This window comes from Vidua chalybeata, chromosome 3 (assembly GCF_026979565.1).
Source record: "Vidua chalybeata isolate OUT-0048 chromosome 3, bVidCha1 merged haplotype, whole genome shotgun sequence".
Lineage (NCBI taxonomy): Eukaryota > Metazoa > Chordata > Aves > Passeriformes > Viduidae > Vidua > Vidua chalybeata.
Window position 1 is genome coordinate 21827127 of NC_071532.1, and position 18583 is coordinate 21845709.

The following is an 18583-nucleotide window of genomic DNA, read 5'->3' on the forward strand; positions in this document are numbered from 1 at the left end:
TACTTGACTGAACAGATTAGCAAAACAACATTGTACAGAGATACGGATAATATTTTTTAAAGGTTTAATAAGAGTCTTTCAACCACAGATTCAATTAAGGAGGCCCAGTTAATCGCCTCAATTTTCTTCTTCTCTAAAGTCCTCAATTACAGCATGCTCAAAACTATGCACTTTTAGCTGCAGCTTTACAAGGTTCAATTTGCAAACCGATTTAAGACCCAAAACTAATGTTGTGCCACAGGATAGGCCATTGCAAATGGAATAAGCTACAAAATACCAGATCCTGCCTGAAGTCTGAGCCTTCCCAAAGTGCCTTCTTGTGAAGGATATCACTGTGCTATGCAAATGTATCTCTCAGTTATACACATGCCACATTCACTGGACATGGGAATATTTGAGGTGGGAACTGCAGCATGCTAAATGAAATGCTCCATACAAAGCTGTCTTTCAGCTGAGAGTTGTGACATTCTGCTGCTGCTTTAATCCATACCTTCTACAATAAAGCCAGCAAATTCTATGCTGGTTTTGTACAGCCTTAGCAATGCAAAATAAATTGATGCTTCAGCAACATTTTATGCCTAAATTCATTTTTGAACGCTTTTACATACTTCTCCAAAGCAAAGAATATGGAAGGTCTGCTGAAGCAAAACCAACACAAGCTGGCACAAATATCTGCATTTCAGTAACAACACTGCTGACCATCACTTGTATCTCAAGATATTTGGAGCATGCACCACCTGTTTCCAACTAGCTCTCACACTATTCAAGAGCAGGATTAATGACAGCTGCTAAAAAGTCTAAAATATCAGGGAAAACAAATAAAAGTTTAACAGCAGCTATGCAGGATTGAGGCAAGCCATGGTCTTTTTCTAAATATGAGTCATTATAACACATACAATACTCCAGTAATGCGAATTTGCACTTTACAGACTCCCTTTACCACCATTATAACTCAAGAGTTTCTGTCTGCAGGAATGCCAGTGCCTCTGTGCAACAACTGCTTCTAGGCCAGGAGGGTGAGCAGGCTGCCTGTGCACTTCCAGAGTTTTACAGACCTAAGGAATCCCTAGCAGAGCCTTCCCAGTACACATCCCTAACATACACATCCATCCTATTTAGCCAGAAACAGAAAACAGAGCAAAAAAGCATGCTCAAGAAGTGACACCAAGTGCACAAATGCCAATCCAAAAAGAAATTTGAAAAGAATGAATCTCAAACCAACAGTTTTGTATTCTGCAAAATGTGTAAGAACTGATGTATAGCAAGAAAGTAAAAGTTATAGATAACTGATGAACAAGTATGTAAACTTGGTAACATCCACTTTAAGTGTATTGCAACTATATTTGAAAGTGCATTTTACTTATAAACACTGGCATTCTTGCCAAGCTTTCAAAAGTATGCAGAACGCTCCCTGCATAAAAATCCTTCTTTCTAGCACAGCAAGATATTGAAAAGAGTGAATTTTTATATGCCTAATTCAGAGTTTCAAAAAAAATCACATGCTTACAGTAATTCACTTGATTTCTCTATCTAGGAGATTTTTTCCCCAGAAATTAGAATACAGAATTCTGGTACTAAGTAGCTGATAATTGCTTTTCTGTTAATCCCAAAAGGAGGAGAAAGGAATAATACAGGAACAAAAAGAATACTTAAAATTAATATACTTATGTTTTACCAAAAAAAAAAACCAAAAAAAAAACAAAAACCAATGCAACATAAAAGTCTTCCAAGGCCTTAGGTCTCTGACCTGGTCACGACTTTATAGAAGATGGACATCACATCAAGAGCACCACAAGCAAAGAATCCTTTGTCAAAATTTCAGCTAAATTATCTCTAAAAGCAACAGGAAAAAAGATCAAATAGTTCAACTATTTAAATGAGAATGCAAAACCAGCTGAGAATTTCTTATTCCTTTATTCTGTAAATCCACATACCTGCTCTTTACTACTTTGAGAAAGAATCACGGCATACTGTCTAGATAGTTATTTTTCTTATGTGGATAAGAGAAGTATGAATTCAACCACACCCTTCAAGAACCTTCAAAAATACCATTTCTCGGTATGCATTTTCTCAAACCCTGGCAGCCTTACAGAAGAGTCACAGACCCAGCCAGCAAAGAGGTCTTCTTGTGACATTTCAAATAGACACAACACCTTCATTTATTAAACTGACCACACCTGCCTATCACAATTTCTCTCAGCCAGTCAGCAAAGAAGATTAATAAAGAGTATGTGGATCAAAAAAGCAATACCCCCTGAGATCAAAAAAAACAAATTCCTGCAAGAACACAGTTGGAGGTAAGTTCCTGCTATGGAGTACTGTTTGCACAAAGCAGCACAGAAGTGCAAATCACGAACTCTCAGGAGACTTTCACATCCCATCTGCATACAGAAGGAACTTTTAAGTTTTAAAACCTAACCTATGGTTTGGGACAAAATTCTCAAATATGACTCATTAACTAGTAATACACATTCATTTCTCTCTCAAAGGAAAATAATTACACCAAAAGGAGATTACAGAGAAACAGCAAGACTGAAGAATTAAGTCTCCTTAATTCAGAATATTAAGATTGATTTTTATGGCTCACAGAACAAGCTTCAGTTCTTGCATGCAACAGGGGATCCTTTATGTGGAAACACCTTGAGGAAAAACAATAAGTACTAAGTATTTTCCAGCAAAACAGAACCTGACACTTGTCATATATTGAGTATTCTCACTTTAAAGCCTCATCTAATTCAGGTCAAAACATAACCCCTATCACATGACCTGTTCCAGAAGAGCAATAGGGAAGCAAGAAGAGCTTAAGAACAAGGTGGCTGCTCAGCTTCCTTCACACTGACACACTCATGGGAGCAGTCATCCCTTTTGGAATAAGAGAACAAAATTCTAAGCATCTTTTTTCTTATCCCAACATTCTGCATCTGGGGCATTTTCTCACAGTGTATTAAGGGTTAACCCAAAAGCATTTAATAGAGATTACTCTGTAAATATTAGGATCTTGATGGTTGGTAGTGTCAACTTTGGAAGCTGGCTGTTTGGTCAGGCCAAGAGAATTGATCAAAAATGAGATAATCAAACAGATGTACACAGCACTTTGGGTTTTCTTCCCTGCCACTAGGGCCAAGTGGCCTTTCTGTGTACAGAACAATCTCCAGGTATGCAAAATCAACATATGGGATGATTAAAAAAATAACCCAATGCACAAAACAAAAACATAGTGGCTTTTAACCTAGAAATCTACTTGGAAATTAGGGCTTGAACGGCCATAAAAGCGTTCTAACCCAAGAGCATTTGGTCACCGGTGATTATCAGCAGAAGAGACAGACTGGTATTATTAAGACAACATCTAATAAAATGAAATAAGCATGGACTGCAAAAGGCATTCGTCCCCAAGCACTGTCATGTTTTAGCATTCTGCTGAGTTTGTACATTTGTGGGATATGGGCTATATTAGAGCAGCATGTGGAGCCAGTACCACATCAGGCCTCACAACACAAAGCTAGAAATCCCTTCTTGGCAATTCCAGTAAAGATTCTCACAACTTCATTTAGTCCTGGACATGTCTTCAGATCAATGCCCAGTTTCTTCCCAAAGAAGCTGAACTTTTGTGAAAAAAACTAGACTACAGCTTGTCTCACCTGCTCTGCAAGGCCTCCCTCCCTGGCACATACTCCTGACTGGATGTTTGGCTACAGGGAAGGACCCAATGAAACTTTATGTCTAAAGAGGTGCAGAAAGTACAGACTCCACACTGCTCATTCTGAATGGAAAATGCAGATTTTTAATGGGGCTGGTATTCAGCTTACATGAACCACTCAAGATATTTTGCACTACATCTATAAAAGCAATGAAAGAGCTCTTCTATGAGACACAAACCATTTTAAACACAGCTATCTCTGTACCTGTCACTTCACAAAGGCACCTCTGGCTATTGCTATGGATTCTAAACCCAGAGAACATCTTGTCACCTTCACCTGGAAACTCAGACCTACTGCACTAAAATTAGCACACTGAGGGCATTTCATTTACACTTTTTAAAACACACAAGACACTTCTTTGTAGAGACATTTCAAGGTTTTGGAACACACAAGGCATAAAAACTACCACACTTTTCTCAAAATACTTTTAATAAACTGTACACGTGTGGTAACTTTAAAAGGTTGACAGTAGAGCTTATATGGGAACTGACTGGCACAGACTGACCATGTCCAGGTATGCTCCTCCACTCAAGAAACCACCTTAGACTATGAAGTGGAAGGGAACAGAGCTATTGTGGCTGTGGAGTTTCACAATAAAGTTCATCACAGAATGTACACAAGGATCAATTTTACCAAGAAAGCTACTGCTAATTCTTTTACTCCACTAAGAGTGGTCATCCATTTTTAGCAGCTGCTAAAAATGAGAGGTGTTTCTCATCTTTCCCTTTCCACAACAGGATACTCACCTTTTCATTCTTTTCCACTATGTTGCCTCTTGACTTTTTGCTACTCTTTTGGCTGTTTAGCCCAAAACTGAACCAAGTGTCCTGCAGCAGTTTCTCTTGTCCTTAAGGACTGCACAGCTTACAGAGACATGAAGAGCACTGACACCTTCACTGTGACAAACACAGGGATTGTTTTCCTCAGCTTTCAAACACGCCTGCCCACACCTCTTCCAGCGTGACCTGGGAAAGGAACAAGTTAATGTTTGACTTCTGGTTTAATTGCATATTTTTTCTAGTGGTTACTTGACAGCAGAGTCTGGTGCTGTGCAGGTCATTTGCATGGGCTCCAAAGTCAGCAGTTTGTATTTCTGAATCAAGATTTGAGAGGTTACATAAACACATTTATCTTTGTGGGCTTTATTTTGGAAGGGGAGAAAAGTAAGTGTGAAGCTACAAAGGAGCAAAACAGATGACTTGGAAGGGAGAGAACAGACCAGAAACATACTTCAAGTGTTGTATTATGTAACACAACATACAAATGCTCTCTCATGGGTATTTCATCTCTGCATGCAGGGGTTTTATGGCTTGATTTCCTTGTTATGCCAGTTCTTAGCCAGAAAAAATTCTTTTTTCATGGCCTTTTCCGAATCACAGCAAGTCTAGGACCTCTTTGATTTGTGCAGGTGCGTGAGGTGCAGCACATTTTGAGGCAGCAGTTCCGTAGTTCTAGGTGTGTGCATTGCCTCCCTATTTCAATGCTGACTGACAGGACTCCAACACACAACAGAGGGCACACAAAATCAGCAGGGTCTTTTTACTGAAGAGGGAATAAAGCAACCTGAACAACTGACAAGCTAATGCAAAATAAGGATATACACATGACCATCTCTGTGTTTACTCTTTTCAAAGAGAACTTAATTCTCAAAGCAGACAACAGAATTCACATTCATTGGCCAGTTAGCTCCAGTGAGAACAGCATCACTCGAAAGCAGAATATGCATTTGAAAACAGCTACCATAAACCTTCTCTACCTCATTCCTCTGTAAACAAACATTAAGAACCTGACGTATCCATGGCAACTTGCTGAGGAAATGAGAATTCAACATAACCTTTTAAAAATGATGCCAGCTCTTTTACAAAGAATTCACTGAAAGAACTATGAACCCTGTAGGGTGACACCATAATAATAAATTTAAATGTCTGTGCAGACCTAACTTAAAACAAGCACCTGCAGGAAGAAGCCCGCAGGGATTTCAGCCTGATACTACCAGCCTTGGAAAAGGTATTTCATTGACCTAAAGACACCACACACCCTCTCACTCTTCAACACTGCTGGTCTGTTGAACCAGAATGACATCATACAGCATTGCCCTCAGCCTCTAAAGTAACTTAAATTAAAAAATAAATCCTTTGGCTGTATTGCTGTATCAATGCTCCAAGACAAACCAGGTTATACCAATGCAGCCTCCTTGCTTAAAATATAACAGAAAATTCCAGTAAAATTTGAATTCTACAACTTTTCTGTATCCTTATAAATCATGAAAGAAGTAAAAAAAACTACACCGTACACCTGAAGTCTTTGAGAAAGGAGCTGTTTTCAACAACAGCAGGGAACCAAAAAAGCAAAAGAAGAAAAAAGAATTTGCATTTTCCATACATTAAAAACTAAGGAAATTACCACAAGGTTAGGTATTTTTAACCTTATTAGAATTTTAAATTATTGTTCTTTGACCTGAGGATACTGTAGCAGAAGAATTTAGACACAACTTAGGAATTCATGAATGAAAACCTTGGGCTTACATACTAACTTTTAATGTGGGAAGACAAGTCTGAGAGTTTTAATTCTGTAGCTACAGACAAAAATTAATCCTTGCAGCATTACATTCTGTGTGTGGAAAACAGGGCCAGGAATTAAATATGCCCTTCAGCAAATCATAATTCAACATGTCTAAGATTAAGATGCTGACAGTTCTGTCTCCCAGGCCCAAGTTCCTGTTACCAGAGTACACTGCCTCTTATTCATGCATTTTAATTGCCAGATTTAGAAAAAAAAGGCATGCAAGATAAAGGCTGCTATCTGCTAATGAGAGAATGGTTTATTTTATATCTTAATTCTGACTCGGAGGAATGAGCTAAGCAGTTAGAAATCTTAGAATCTGATATCAAACTTACCATGGGTTTTAACAGTCTAATTTCTCCCTCATCCCCAAAGCAAATTTACATATAGCTAGGGGAGAAAGATGATTCTGGAAGTTTGTAGCCATCAGTATACACTTGGTGTATCAACTGGAAGATATTTACAGATGTGAAATGGAAGTGAGCCAGAAGATTTATAAAAGTATTTCCCCCTTCTCCCCCAATGCATTATTACTTTATTTGAAGAGCAGGGAGTGGAAATAAGGGAGTACAGATGTGCAATTTTTACAGCAAGACCCATTATCACAAAATGAGAAGGTGATTAACATGGGCCCAGTGCTATTAACCACTTTGATACCTTTTTAATTTGAATGTCCCTGCTTTCTAGAAACCATTCTAGGATTTTCTAATACACTAATGGTTAGAAAGCAGCTCAATAAATCAGGTAATCCTGCCTCTCAGGACTGAGGGAGAAAAACATGGTCTAGACATAGTTAATCTGTGCCTTAAGAGGCACTCTAAAAATGGCAACACCACAGTCTTCCTAAGCAATCTGTTTCAGTGGGTCACAGTTCTTTCCTACTTTTAATTTCCATTAAAAGAAATTTGGAGTACATTTCTACTCTCTCTGTTGCAGTTTAAGCACGTTACCAGTGGTTCTGTTGTCAGAGACTAAACTGAAAAACGCTCTCTGCGTTTATACCTCACCTGAAGAAAACTCTTCCTTCCCTCTGTAGTCTTCCATTCTGTAAGGGAAGCACTTCTCAGTCTTTCTGTGAATAAAGTAATTACATTTTGAAGACTTTATTCTTTACTTTCCTCTACACTATCTTGTAATTGAGCTTTTCTTGGGATGAAATGCTTAAGCTTAGCATGAAGAACTATTATGTGCTATGTAGAAGCTCATCCTGCTTACATGTCACAGTACATCCAAGCTGTTTGCAGCAGCTGTGTTCACAGAATCATATCTGGCTTCTCAACTGCATCATCCCCAAAACTCTTTGCACAAAACTCATTCTATTCCTCCATGGTCTTCTTGTACAAAGATGATAAATGGAGGATCTTGAATCTTGTCCTCATCCAAAAGGCATGGTTTTCTCCCTCCCAGACTGCTTCTTCTCTGTCCTCAAGTATCTCTGAACCCTATCCATATTTTCCAACACACTCACAGCAATTCCAAGCTTGATACCATCTGCTGTTAATACTGCACAGCCTTAACGTTTCACTTAAGTCAAAATTAGTGACAGAACCCTGCAGAGAGCATTCAGTCTCCACATCCTCTGGTCTGACAGTGATCCATGAAACTATTTAAGGCTTTTCACCAACTTTATGGTATTTAGAGAAACATCCTTGCTTATAATACAGAAAAAGCCACTAGAATAACTAACTAAACTAAGAACACATTTGTTCCTCCCAAAAAAAGACTGGATACCATGCCATAAAAGGAGATTTGACTGGTTGTGAATTTTGGTTTGTGAAAATCCAATCTTACATTTATTTAACACTTCTTGTACTTATTACTTGAAAAACTTAGCCAATAGTTCACATTTGTTGCAATGTTTTTGCAAGTGGACTCCAGAACTCTCGTGCTTCTTTTCCACCTGACCCACTTAGATACAGGTGCTGGGCCTGGCTTCTCTCCCTACTTAAAGAACCTTATCTGTCTACATGGAAATGGATAATGATTCTGTGACCAGGAAGCAGGTAAACCAAATCATCCTTCAAGTTTCCCCTGCTTTCCAAATTAGGCCTTTTGTAAGTGTTCTTCATCATCTTCCTTATATAAGAAAAAGTCCTATGCTTCTGTTTCTGGTGTCAGGTATGACTACAGCTTATCCTGTAATAAAAGATATATCTGATACAAGTGTACTAAACATACAAAATTTTTTACCGTTTTCCTGGGAAGAAAATTCATTCAAACCTTTTCCAAAATGTTGCAAACAATTGATTTTTTGGAATAATTTTACCACTCAGGTCTTTCATTAGTTGTCTACACCCTGATTTATAAACACCCAGCAGAATTTCACATTCAGATTAACAACAGTCCAGTTTAGTAAACTGGGAAAACAAAGTCTTATGTTGCAGATGTAAATGATCTCACTGACCACCAAATACCTCCTTAGTGCTAAGTGAGGTCTCTTGCCTCCTATCCTGGTTGAGCTGCACCAGCCATGCTGGTGCACATCCCACATGCCTTGAGCTCATTCTGTGCAGCCTCTGGCCAGGACCTTACAAGGACAAAGGATGAGCACATCACCAGAGCAGAGCTGCTGCACACAGCAGCCACATCTACACCTAAAAGTACTTGATATTGTTATAGACAGTCTCTCAGGAAGCTGTCTGTACATGTCTGGATTCACTGGAAGGAGGTAACTGTGAGAAAAGAAGAATTTAAGCAGTGGAACAAAGCACCTGCCCTTCTCCATGGAATAGCCACAGTGCTTGTTTTGGCCCATGGTTTATTACATGCCACATGCCATGGAAGGTTACCCAGAAACAGCTCACAGAAGAGATAACCACAGCCAATTAAGAACCACCAAAATATTTATTCAAACTTTTCACTTGCTGCATTTCTGTTTTCTACTCTGTTCCAGTCATTCTTCTCAAAGCTGTAATACAATGGGGAAAATTCATAACACAAATATGAACACAAATTTCCAGGAAAGACAAACAAGACACCACAGAACATCCTCTTCACAGGGCTGACAGAAGGGCTGGTGTTATGTCTTGAAGAGTAAAGCAGTACAACTGTTTTGAGCTATCATTCAGACCCATTAGTATCAGCTGACTAAATGTTAACCTAATACACCTTTTACACTAGGGCACTGACCACCAAAGCATTCCCTGAACCAGAGAGGGCAATGATGAGAGGTACAGTAGGTAAGAGAGAGCACTTAAAATTAAGAATTCATCTCAGAGTCTCATAATCCCATTATTATGATTTCAGTTTGTGGGTTTTACAGGTTTAGCAGCCTTCAATTTGTAGGTTCTACAGATTTAGCATCCTAAGTTCCAAAATCAGCAAGGAACTCAAAACAGCATATTCAAATTGCCTTTGGGGGTTAGAGGATAAGATGCCAATTTAGAGACAAAACAAAATAACGTCTGGCACAAGCAAACAGATGCAGTTCCTCCTACCTAGATAGTTAAAAAAAAAATAGAAAATCTTATCTTTTTGGAAGTCAATAACTTCTTTATTGTGTATGCAATTAGTAAATACATAAAAAAAAAGAGAAGTTAAAGAGCTTCACAAAGCAACAAAAGCTGAGAGGGACAAGTTTTCCCCAATCCATTCAACATCGCACATCAGTGATCAAAACCAATTTCAAAAAAATTATTAAAACCCCTTTCAATTTCCCCAGAAAGCAGTTTGGTTTGTAAAATTCAACCAGGTATAGGGCAATAACAAACCACCATGTGACCCTATCATGGAATGGCCATGAAAAAAAAAAAAAAATTGTCTGGAGTTTGTGCTGGCCAGGCAAATCAATATACTTAGTCATAACTCAACTGCACCACTTACAAAGCAAGTAACTGTTTTCCCACTAATGCCATCTCTACAAATTTTTAACAGAGAACAAGTTGCCAAAGTACTCAGTTTGCAGCAGATCAAACTGGCTTTACTTGACAGCAAAAAAAAAAGCAGAGAAAAGCAATTTACTGATGCAACAGTTAAGCAGTAATGCAAAAAACCCCAGTTACAGCTCACAGTCAACCACAACTACTTTCTTCATCTGTCTTGGTGTATAAACATTATTACACAGTGACATTTTCAAAACCCTTAAAGCAAATCTTGTTTTAATTGAAGTTCGTAAAGTTTCACCGTCACAGAAAATACCCAATGACTAATTCAGGCCCAGAAAGTGTCCAGGACCATTCAGGATCTTGGACTTCACTGCCACAGAAGTGAGTTCTAAACTATATTAATGATCTTACTTCTAGCTTTAATAATGGATTTTGGTTTTAATTCCATTATGTTTTTATAAAGCTACCAGCATGACATACATTTCACAGGACTTAACTTCAAAGGGTTAAGATTAAGTTACTGAATTCTTGCAATACCTGCTGTAGTTTTTTATAGCACTAAAGAAGCTATCAACAATAAGTGAGAACATATGTTTAAGACTAGGGTAAAGTTTATTCCAAAAGGCAAAAACTCCCTTCAGCTTTATATAATTATTTAGAACAGCATATGTATTAAAGAAAATATTTTAACTTACTTGCATATTCAAAGTATGTAGCATAGTACTCTCTAATTTTCTAAGCCTAAAACATCATAACCACAGCAATCTTTAATTAATTACCTAGTTCTCAAAATCCCCTCTTCCTTCCTCCCACCCAAAGATATCTTCACATCACCCAGTTTTGATGCAACTTCAAGAACTGCTGCCCAAGAGGGGTGTTTCGATATTAAATATTTTTACCATTAGAAATGGATCCTATCAGCTGTATTGCTGAGCACAGCAACTACTTTCAGTAAACACAACAGGGAGAAAATTCCTAAGAAAGTCTTTTAAGTTCACATCAAGTCTAAAAGCATTTTCAATCTAAGCCTGTAAGTATCAAGCACCCTCTAGGTCTTACAACAAGTAATAGGAAAGTGCAAAACTCGGAAGACCACAAATGAGGCTTTGCAGAAAAAAAACAACAAACAAGCTCCAAAACCCCCAGCTTTAATTCCAACACTACCCCGAAGCACAAGTGTAATCTGAGCTGTACTATTCCACTCACATTCCAGGTAGAATGGATTTTATGTTTACAAAATGTGTCTTCTCAAATCTCACTACTGATGCTCCATCCTGGCTATATATATCACAAACACTTCACGAAAGGCAGCTCATCGCCAAATGAATCTTCTCTAAGTTAAAACAAAGAAAAATTATGTTACAAATAAATAAGGTATTGGAAAAGAAGCCTTAAAGAGAGATGCAGTCAAAGAAACAATTTCTTAAGTCAGTCACTTTATGTCCAAAATATTTTTCAAGCATATTCATTGACCAGATATGTACAAGTTACAGGAAGACGATGCTGTACTTAAATTTCAAAAGCTGAAACAATTCTCCTCGAGACTCTCTCCAAACACTCAGTAAACAGCACACAGGATACTTTTAAAAAGCAAGGCACAAGCCCAGAATTAAACCTTAGTGCCTTTGAGATTGACTCCCTGGTTCAGCTCCAGCAGGCACGTCTTATCACATGCAACGATGGCAATGGCACAGGGAAATACCAGGAAGTCTAAAACAAGGCTGTTTACAGCCCCTGACCAACCCTGGTTACATAAAGAGGAAAGATAAGAATTAAAGCTCTAGGAGGGGGAGATATTCTTGTCAACCCAGGAATAACAAGTTTAATTTCTAAACACTCTGGCTCTGCACAAAAAAGGAGTACTGCTGAGCACACAGGCTTCACCCAGGAGCCTAAGTGTTTTCAGATGACAAGGCAAACATTTTCCCTTATTAAAGCCTATCTCCCTCCCATTTCATCTGCATGTGAAGTTCATTAACAAGGAGAGACTACACAAGACTAAACCACAGTTTCCATCTGCTATTCGTTATGGCTTAATTCAGTCATTTTTATTAATTTGTGTTACATAGCACAAGAGTTATGTTGTACTATAGAAAGCACAAGAATGTTTTTATCATGCTGTGTTTGTCTGTTTCTACAAAAACAACAATGCTATACATAAAGATACACAGCAAGACCTTTCTTCAGAGACTTGAATGCAGAAAGCTGATGTTATATCCAGTCATATGTTGACTGTACCAACCCACCAGAAAGCAAGTTTTTCATGTCTCCCATAGAGGATAAAGATGGGGGGAAGAACAAGAACAGGGAAGGCAGAGAGAATGTTTCTTTCACAGCTTCTATAAGCTGTGCACAGTGTGAGCAGCACTCTGGGCTGTGCATCACTGAGAACACCCAGCATAGCACACTAACATGTCCCTCTTGAGCTTCTCTCATTCGGGGCTGCAAGTGTTAAGCTCTCCCTACCACAAGACCTCTGCTTCCCCACCTCAGCACTGAGGTTCTCCCCTCTCTCAGGAATAGGCTCCACATACCCCTGTTCCCATTTCTTTCCACACACCCCAAGAACATGCACCTTACAGTTACTAGTTCTTTCTCTGGTGCCTTTCAGATGTATTTCTACTTAATTTTAAATGGCACTTTCCTGCCTATATACCACACAGTTTCTTTCTCTGTCTCTCTTCAATGCCACCTTTACTAACCAGAAAACCTTATGCTTTCAAGGTCTATGCTACTCTACACCATCAGCAACCTTCAGTCTTCTGTGATCCCTGGCTTTGCCCCATTCCATTTCCTAACACTACTTTTGTTGCCTTTCTTTGCCCCACTCCCCTTACTTGAAAGCTTCCACTTCCAGATCTCCTTCCAAGATCACCATCTGACACTGGTTCCCCTTCCCACAATTCTCCCAGACAGATTTATTTCTGTTAATATTGCATGCTGGAGAATCTCCCACAGAGAAATGTAAGCTGCTATTTATTAGCATAGAGTAAAGGTCAGCTTAAAAAAAACCCAGGATTTTTCACCTTTATAAAACTGCTACAGAAACCGCTTCAAGCTTCCCAACCAGACTCCCCTCTATTATCCTAGCTTTCACCAGCTCAGCTGGACTATGCTCCTGGATGCCCAGGATGTTTCTCAGAAGCTCTTGATTTCCATCTTAGAATCATTATGGTTGGAAAAGACCTCTAAGATCATCGAGTTCAACCCTTAAACAAACACTGCCAAGTCCACCACTAAACCTTGTCTGTAAGCACCACATCTGTGTGGTTTCTGAACACTTCTAGGGATGGTGAGTCCATCTCTTCCCTGGGCAGCCTGTTTCAATGCTGGACCATCTTTTTAATGAAGACATTTTTCCTAATATCCAATCTAAACCTCCTCTGGAGCAATCTGAGGCTGTTTCTTCTTGTCCTAATCACTTAGTACCTGGGAGAAAGGACCAACTCCCACCTGTCTACAACCTCCTTTCAGGTGGTTGTAAAAAGCAGTAAGGTCCCCCTAGGCCTCCTTTTCTCCAGACTAAACAACCCCAGCTCCTTCAGCCACTTCTCATGTGACAGATAAAATTCACACTTTTTTCATTACTGCAGGCCTCAAAAAATCAGAACTCAGATGGAAATTTCCTGTGGCTGTTCTATTAATGTCATGACACATTTAACAACAGCATTAATGTATCACACCTCAAGAAGAAAACCCCTTAAAGGGGTATGATACTGAAAGAGGGGCTCCTTTTTACAGAAAAGGCAAAAAGTATTTTGTTTACAACAAACACTGATCTGTTGATCATTATTTGCATTAAAAAACTTCAGTGTCAAACAAGCAGCAGTTACAAATTTGTACTGCTTTCACATAACAGTCTCCCTGAACGTGTGATTTAGAGGTTACAATCTACTCTTACCCCAAAGTTAAAGCAACTTGTTTTTTTTTTTCTCTTTTAATATAACAACATTTTCACACCTTCCCATAGTATTTCATTTTTGCTGCACTTCACACCAAAGCCCAGCTGACTCTGTAAAAACCACCTACAGGAAATCACACTAAACTCAGAAATACCATATGGCTGCTGAACAAGAAAATAGCCATGGTTACCAAACCAAATTAATGCCATTGATCACTTTAAAGAGAGATAGACGTAGGCTTGCTAATTACCTGAGGTGCTTATTATGTATTTCAAAGTTTGAAAGTAATTCTATCCCTCTATCAAAGCCAGTAAATCAATCATCTCTGTTAAAGGCTTAGAGAAAAAGTCAAGCTTACTGCCCAAATAAATCTATGGTCAACATATGAGAAACATTACTATGAAAGCCATTCAAAAAGCCTCCTCATGGGAAAGGGTAACATTTTGAGAACTAAGTGTTTTCACATGTTGTTTTTACCTTTGTTCTTTCAAAGTCTTACTTTTCACCTCTTCTACAGCAAGATTTTTTGGAGGCTACTAATCTGAATTCCATCTCTTTCTTCTCAAGGCCCCTTGGGACCACTTCTCCCCCATCACTGTCCTTTGTTCCTGCTACAGTAATTCTCTGAGCAGTCAAAAATAGCCTCACATGGCATGCTCCAACAGAGCCAGGAATGTGTGATGGTAGTGCATTCGGAAAGAAGGAGTGAAAAAAAAAAAATTGAAGTGAAGAGAAAAAACCCACAATCTCAGCAATGTTGAGACTCTGCTAAGAAAGCTTCATCCTCAAGCTGTGTCTCCCCTGCACTACCTGAGCAGGAGAAGGCAAACCCATTGAAGCAAAGGTATGGCTCTACAGACAGGAAAGCCCAGCCACTGACACTGCCCTCTCCCAGGTGCCTTGAAGGCAGACAGACATCACTGTGACCTTATTTATCACTTCACATAACCTGCAAACAACCTTAACTTTACTATAGTGAGTTCAAAAGCAGGCCAAAAAAATGGAAAAAGCCAATCATTGAGTTTTATTCCCTACATATATACTGTGTCCCTCAAAAGGGGAAAAAACCTCTCCTGAGTGATGGCACAAAGTTTCAAATCCTAAGGCACTCTTCCATACTTTGCACCCCTCTACAGTCAAGTCCCCACTTCAACATTCATCTGCTTGTAACCAACCTACACATCTAAGCTTCTAATCTCAAAATAACTGTGTCCTCCAGCTGGGCTATGATATTACTACAGGATATCACTCCCTTCACTCTAAAGGAGAAAATAAATCTTCCTGTGGAATCTGATTTTTCTTTTTATTTAATAACCACGAAAATATCCTACACTACAATTATAAAGTTCAACCACTGTATCCTGAAACAGAACATGAGTGTGAAAGGCCGTTTTGTTTCCTTACTTTAACATTTGAAGATAATTACTTAAGCAAAAAAGCCCCCACCAGGATGTTTGTCTCTTTAATTTGTGTTTCAATTTACACAAGCATTCAGCAATAAGCACAACAGCCCCTCAGTACTAGATAGAGTTTCTGGGAGCTACTAAAAAACTGGAGAAGCACAAGTCATTTATTTTATATTCAGAGAAAAACATAAATATATGTAAACTAAATACAATCTATAAATGTTATATATATTCTAATGTAGTGTGAAGTTTTGATTACAACCTTAAATATCTTAAATATTACAAGCCACAAGAGACTACAAATCACAGAATCTCCTGTGTTGGAACAGAACCACAAGAATCACTCAGTCCAACTCCTGCATGGGACAGCCGCAAGAATCACACTGTGTGCCTCAGAGCATTGTCCAAACACTTCTTGAACTCTGGCAGCCTTAGTGCCATGCCAACGTTTGAAGTATTTATATTTTTCTAATACACTTTTCTCTGGCCCCACCTTGGCTGTTTGACACTAGAGCTCTTCCACACCCATCCCTGCAGGCTGCTTGTTTCAGGCTCTTATTCCTTTATCCAGTTAAGAAATCCCTTATTCCTTCCAGTCTCAATTCATGCCATCTGCCTCCTGGTACATAGTTTTGCCTGTAGTTCCACCAATCAACACTCATAAAGCTGAGCATTTTTATAAACCCACTGACAACCCAGATGCCTTGTCCCAAGTGTATGTTACTACCTCATGGGTTTATCCAAGCCAGATATTCTATAGCAAGCTACTTGCAAGTCTGATCAGAGAGTTTTTGTTCATTTAAATCACACACATGCTACAGACACACTTTGAGTAACTACAGCTCTTCATCTCTCTCCTGAAGAGCTGGTTCTCATATCCATACAATGTGAACCATCAACCATTCTGCAAAAATCTATTTTTCCATCTTCTCCAGAGGCTGAGAAAAAGAAATGGAGTGTCTTACTGCCTTACTCACAGAAAAGTTTTTCATTAAACTTCTAGTATACTCTCAGTCTTTACTAGGATGAGGATGTGAAGAACCAGCAGGTGAGCTGTCCCTGATGCAGGAACCAAGCCATTCCCAAAGCAGGGTACGGCGAGAGCTCCTGCACTGGCTGCAGGTGCCAACTGCACAGAAAACATGGGAACTGGTTGCTTGCACTGAATCCATAAACTGAAGAGGCTTCCACACCCCTCTGGACAGACCTCTGCCCTAATGGTCTCGCCAGCACACCTCCAGCGTTTTCCACCGCTACTGGAAGCAATGAGCAACCTTATCACAACATCGGTTGTGCGGCCAGAAGTCGGGAATTACCGTATCCTTATTTCCCAAGACAAAGGGTGCCATATGAGCTCCCTTTCGAAACCGCTGCCTGTAGACCTGCTCTCAATGAGTCTTTGCTCCTAACAAATAAAATAGGCAATTACAAGCACCGTGTGTCTGAACAAAGGGCAGGAGCACACGAAAGGCTGATCACATCTCAGTCCGTAACGAACGGAAAAAGTTAGATGCTTGAACACCTTTAAATAAAGAGGAAAAGAAAAGGCCCCAGGTTCCAGTAAAATAAACACAAAAGATTCAGAAGTGAAGAATTAATTCATTTTACAAGATATTTCAAGGTACGGCTCAGCCGACACAAGGGCACCGCCGTCCCCAGCAGGGCTCTCCCCGCGGCGGGGCCGCCGCTGTCCCGCGGGCGCGGCTCCCCAGGGCGCTGCCCCTGGACCGGGGGTTCCTCCCCCGCTACGCGAGCGCGGGGCGGCCGCCGCCGCTGCCGCCTCCTCCTCCTCCTCCTCCTCCTTCCCGGCGCCGCCGGCCCGACCTGGTACCTCGGCGGCGCGGAGAGACCGCCCCGCGGGGCCCGCCCGCCCCGGCGGGCTCCTCTCACCTCGCGACCTGGCGGCTGCCGGCGGCGGAGCCCCGGAGGCGGCGGCTGCCCGTCGTCGCGGGCCGGGCGGCGGCAGGAAGCGAAAGGCGGCCGCGGCGTCCCCACCGTGGCGCAGTTACCATGGGACGGACGCCCTCTCCCGCTCCCTCCGGAAGTCGCCGCCGGCGGGGCGGGGGAAGGAGGGCCAGCGCCGCCATCTTGAGCGTGGCGCCCGGCCCGGCTCCCGTCGGCCGCCATCTTGGGCGTGGCGTGAGGGCTCGCCCCGCCTTTCGCAGCCCGCCCGGCTCCTGGGGCAGTGGCTGCCATGAACGGAGCGTGTCCAAACCTCCCCAAAGAACCACAGTCTCATAGACACACTTTCAAAATGGAGCGAACCTGTGGGAAAATCGTGTCTGGACTTGACAGGATTCCCCTTTAGTCTACGGAGATTACACCACGAAGGCCACAGTGGCCCCCAGTCAGTTTCATCCTCGGCAGTGACACAGTTCAGAGTCCATGTGACGGACTACCCTTCATCTCTAAAAACATGCCAACATTGCACATGAAATTGCACAGAGGAAACAACATTATCTATACGGATAAACCCAGTGCTGAATTACTAGGAAAACTTGCTCCAGACATAGTTATGCCAATTTGTGCATAGGCTTCAGTTTTTAATTACATGGTTGCGTACTTTTCTGTTCCAAACGGTGTCTTTCTTATTTCATGCACAGAATGGGCCAAAACAACACAGACACGAAGTTTCCTAACCTTTGAGCGCTTCCTTGTGCAGTTGGAATAAAAGTACGTCTTTGTAATGTTTAAAACCATAGTAACACACGGGATAATCTGCAGTGATCCCTTGCACATGATGAGCTATTTCACTTTCATCCCGTCGTGAGGGTAATTGGCTCTCTAAAAACCCTTGTGAGGCATGTGAAACACCCGGGTCAGGCTGCTGATGGTTTGAGAGCCAGTCCTGCAGCCTGAGTCAGACTCCAATCCCCTCCTTCCCTGCTAATTCTCCCCCTGGGGTTCATTTGGGGTGGTTTTTATTGAGAGCTCGTTGCAATCTCCAGTTCTGACCCAGGCCTTCTCCTGAACGCCATTGCTGTGTCTCCTCCATCAGCCCAAGGGTTTGCCTTTGGTCAGATGGGGCAGAGCCAGAGCGTGAAATGTTGTGAAAGTTGATGTTTCTAACACTGTCAAGTTTGGAACTAGAACTGCACTCAAGGAGTGCTGTGGTGACAGCAAGGGAGTATATGAATTCTGGAGGAGATTTTTCTGTGAAGCATCATGACCAAGTGAGAGAGGGAAAGTTC

At 40.8% G+C, this 18583-nt stretch overlaps 1 protein-coding gene across 1 annotated transcript in view; it reads right to left on the reverse strand.

Annotated features, from left to right (window-relative positions):
• DISP1 (dispatched RND transporter family member 1) overlaps positions 1 to 18205 on the reverse strand; it is an 85858-nt gene extending 67653 nt beyond the window's left edge. The window contains exon 1 of the mRNA XM_053938847.1: positions 17283 to 18205. Coding sequence (XP_053794822.1) covers positions 17283 to 17479 — 197 coding nt within the window. The 5' untranslated portion in view covers positions 17480 to 18205. The remainder of the gene's footprint in view (positions 1 to 17282) is intronic.
• Between the last annotated feature and the right edge of the window lie 378 nt (positions 18206 to 18583).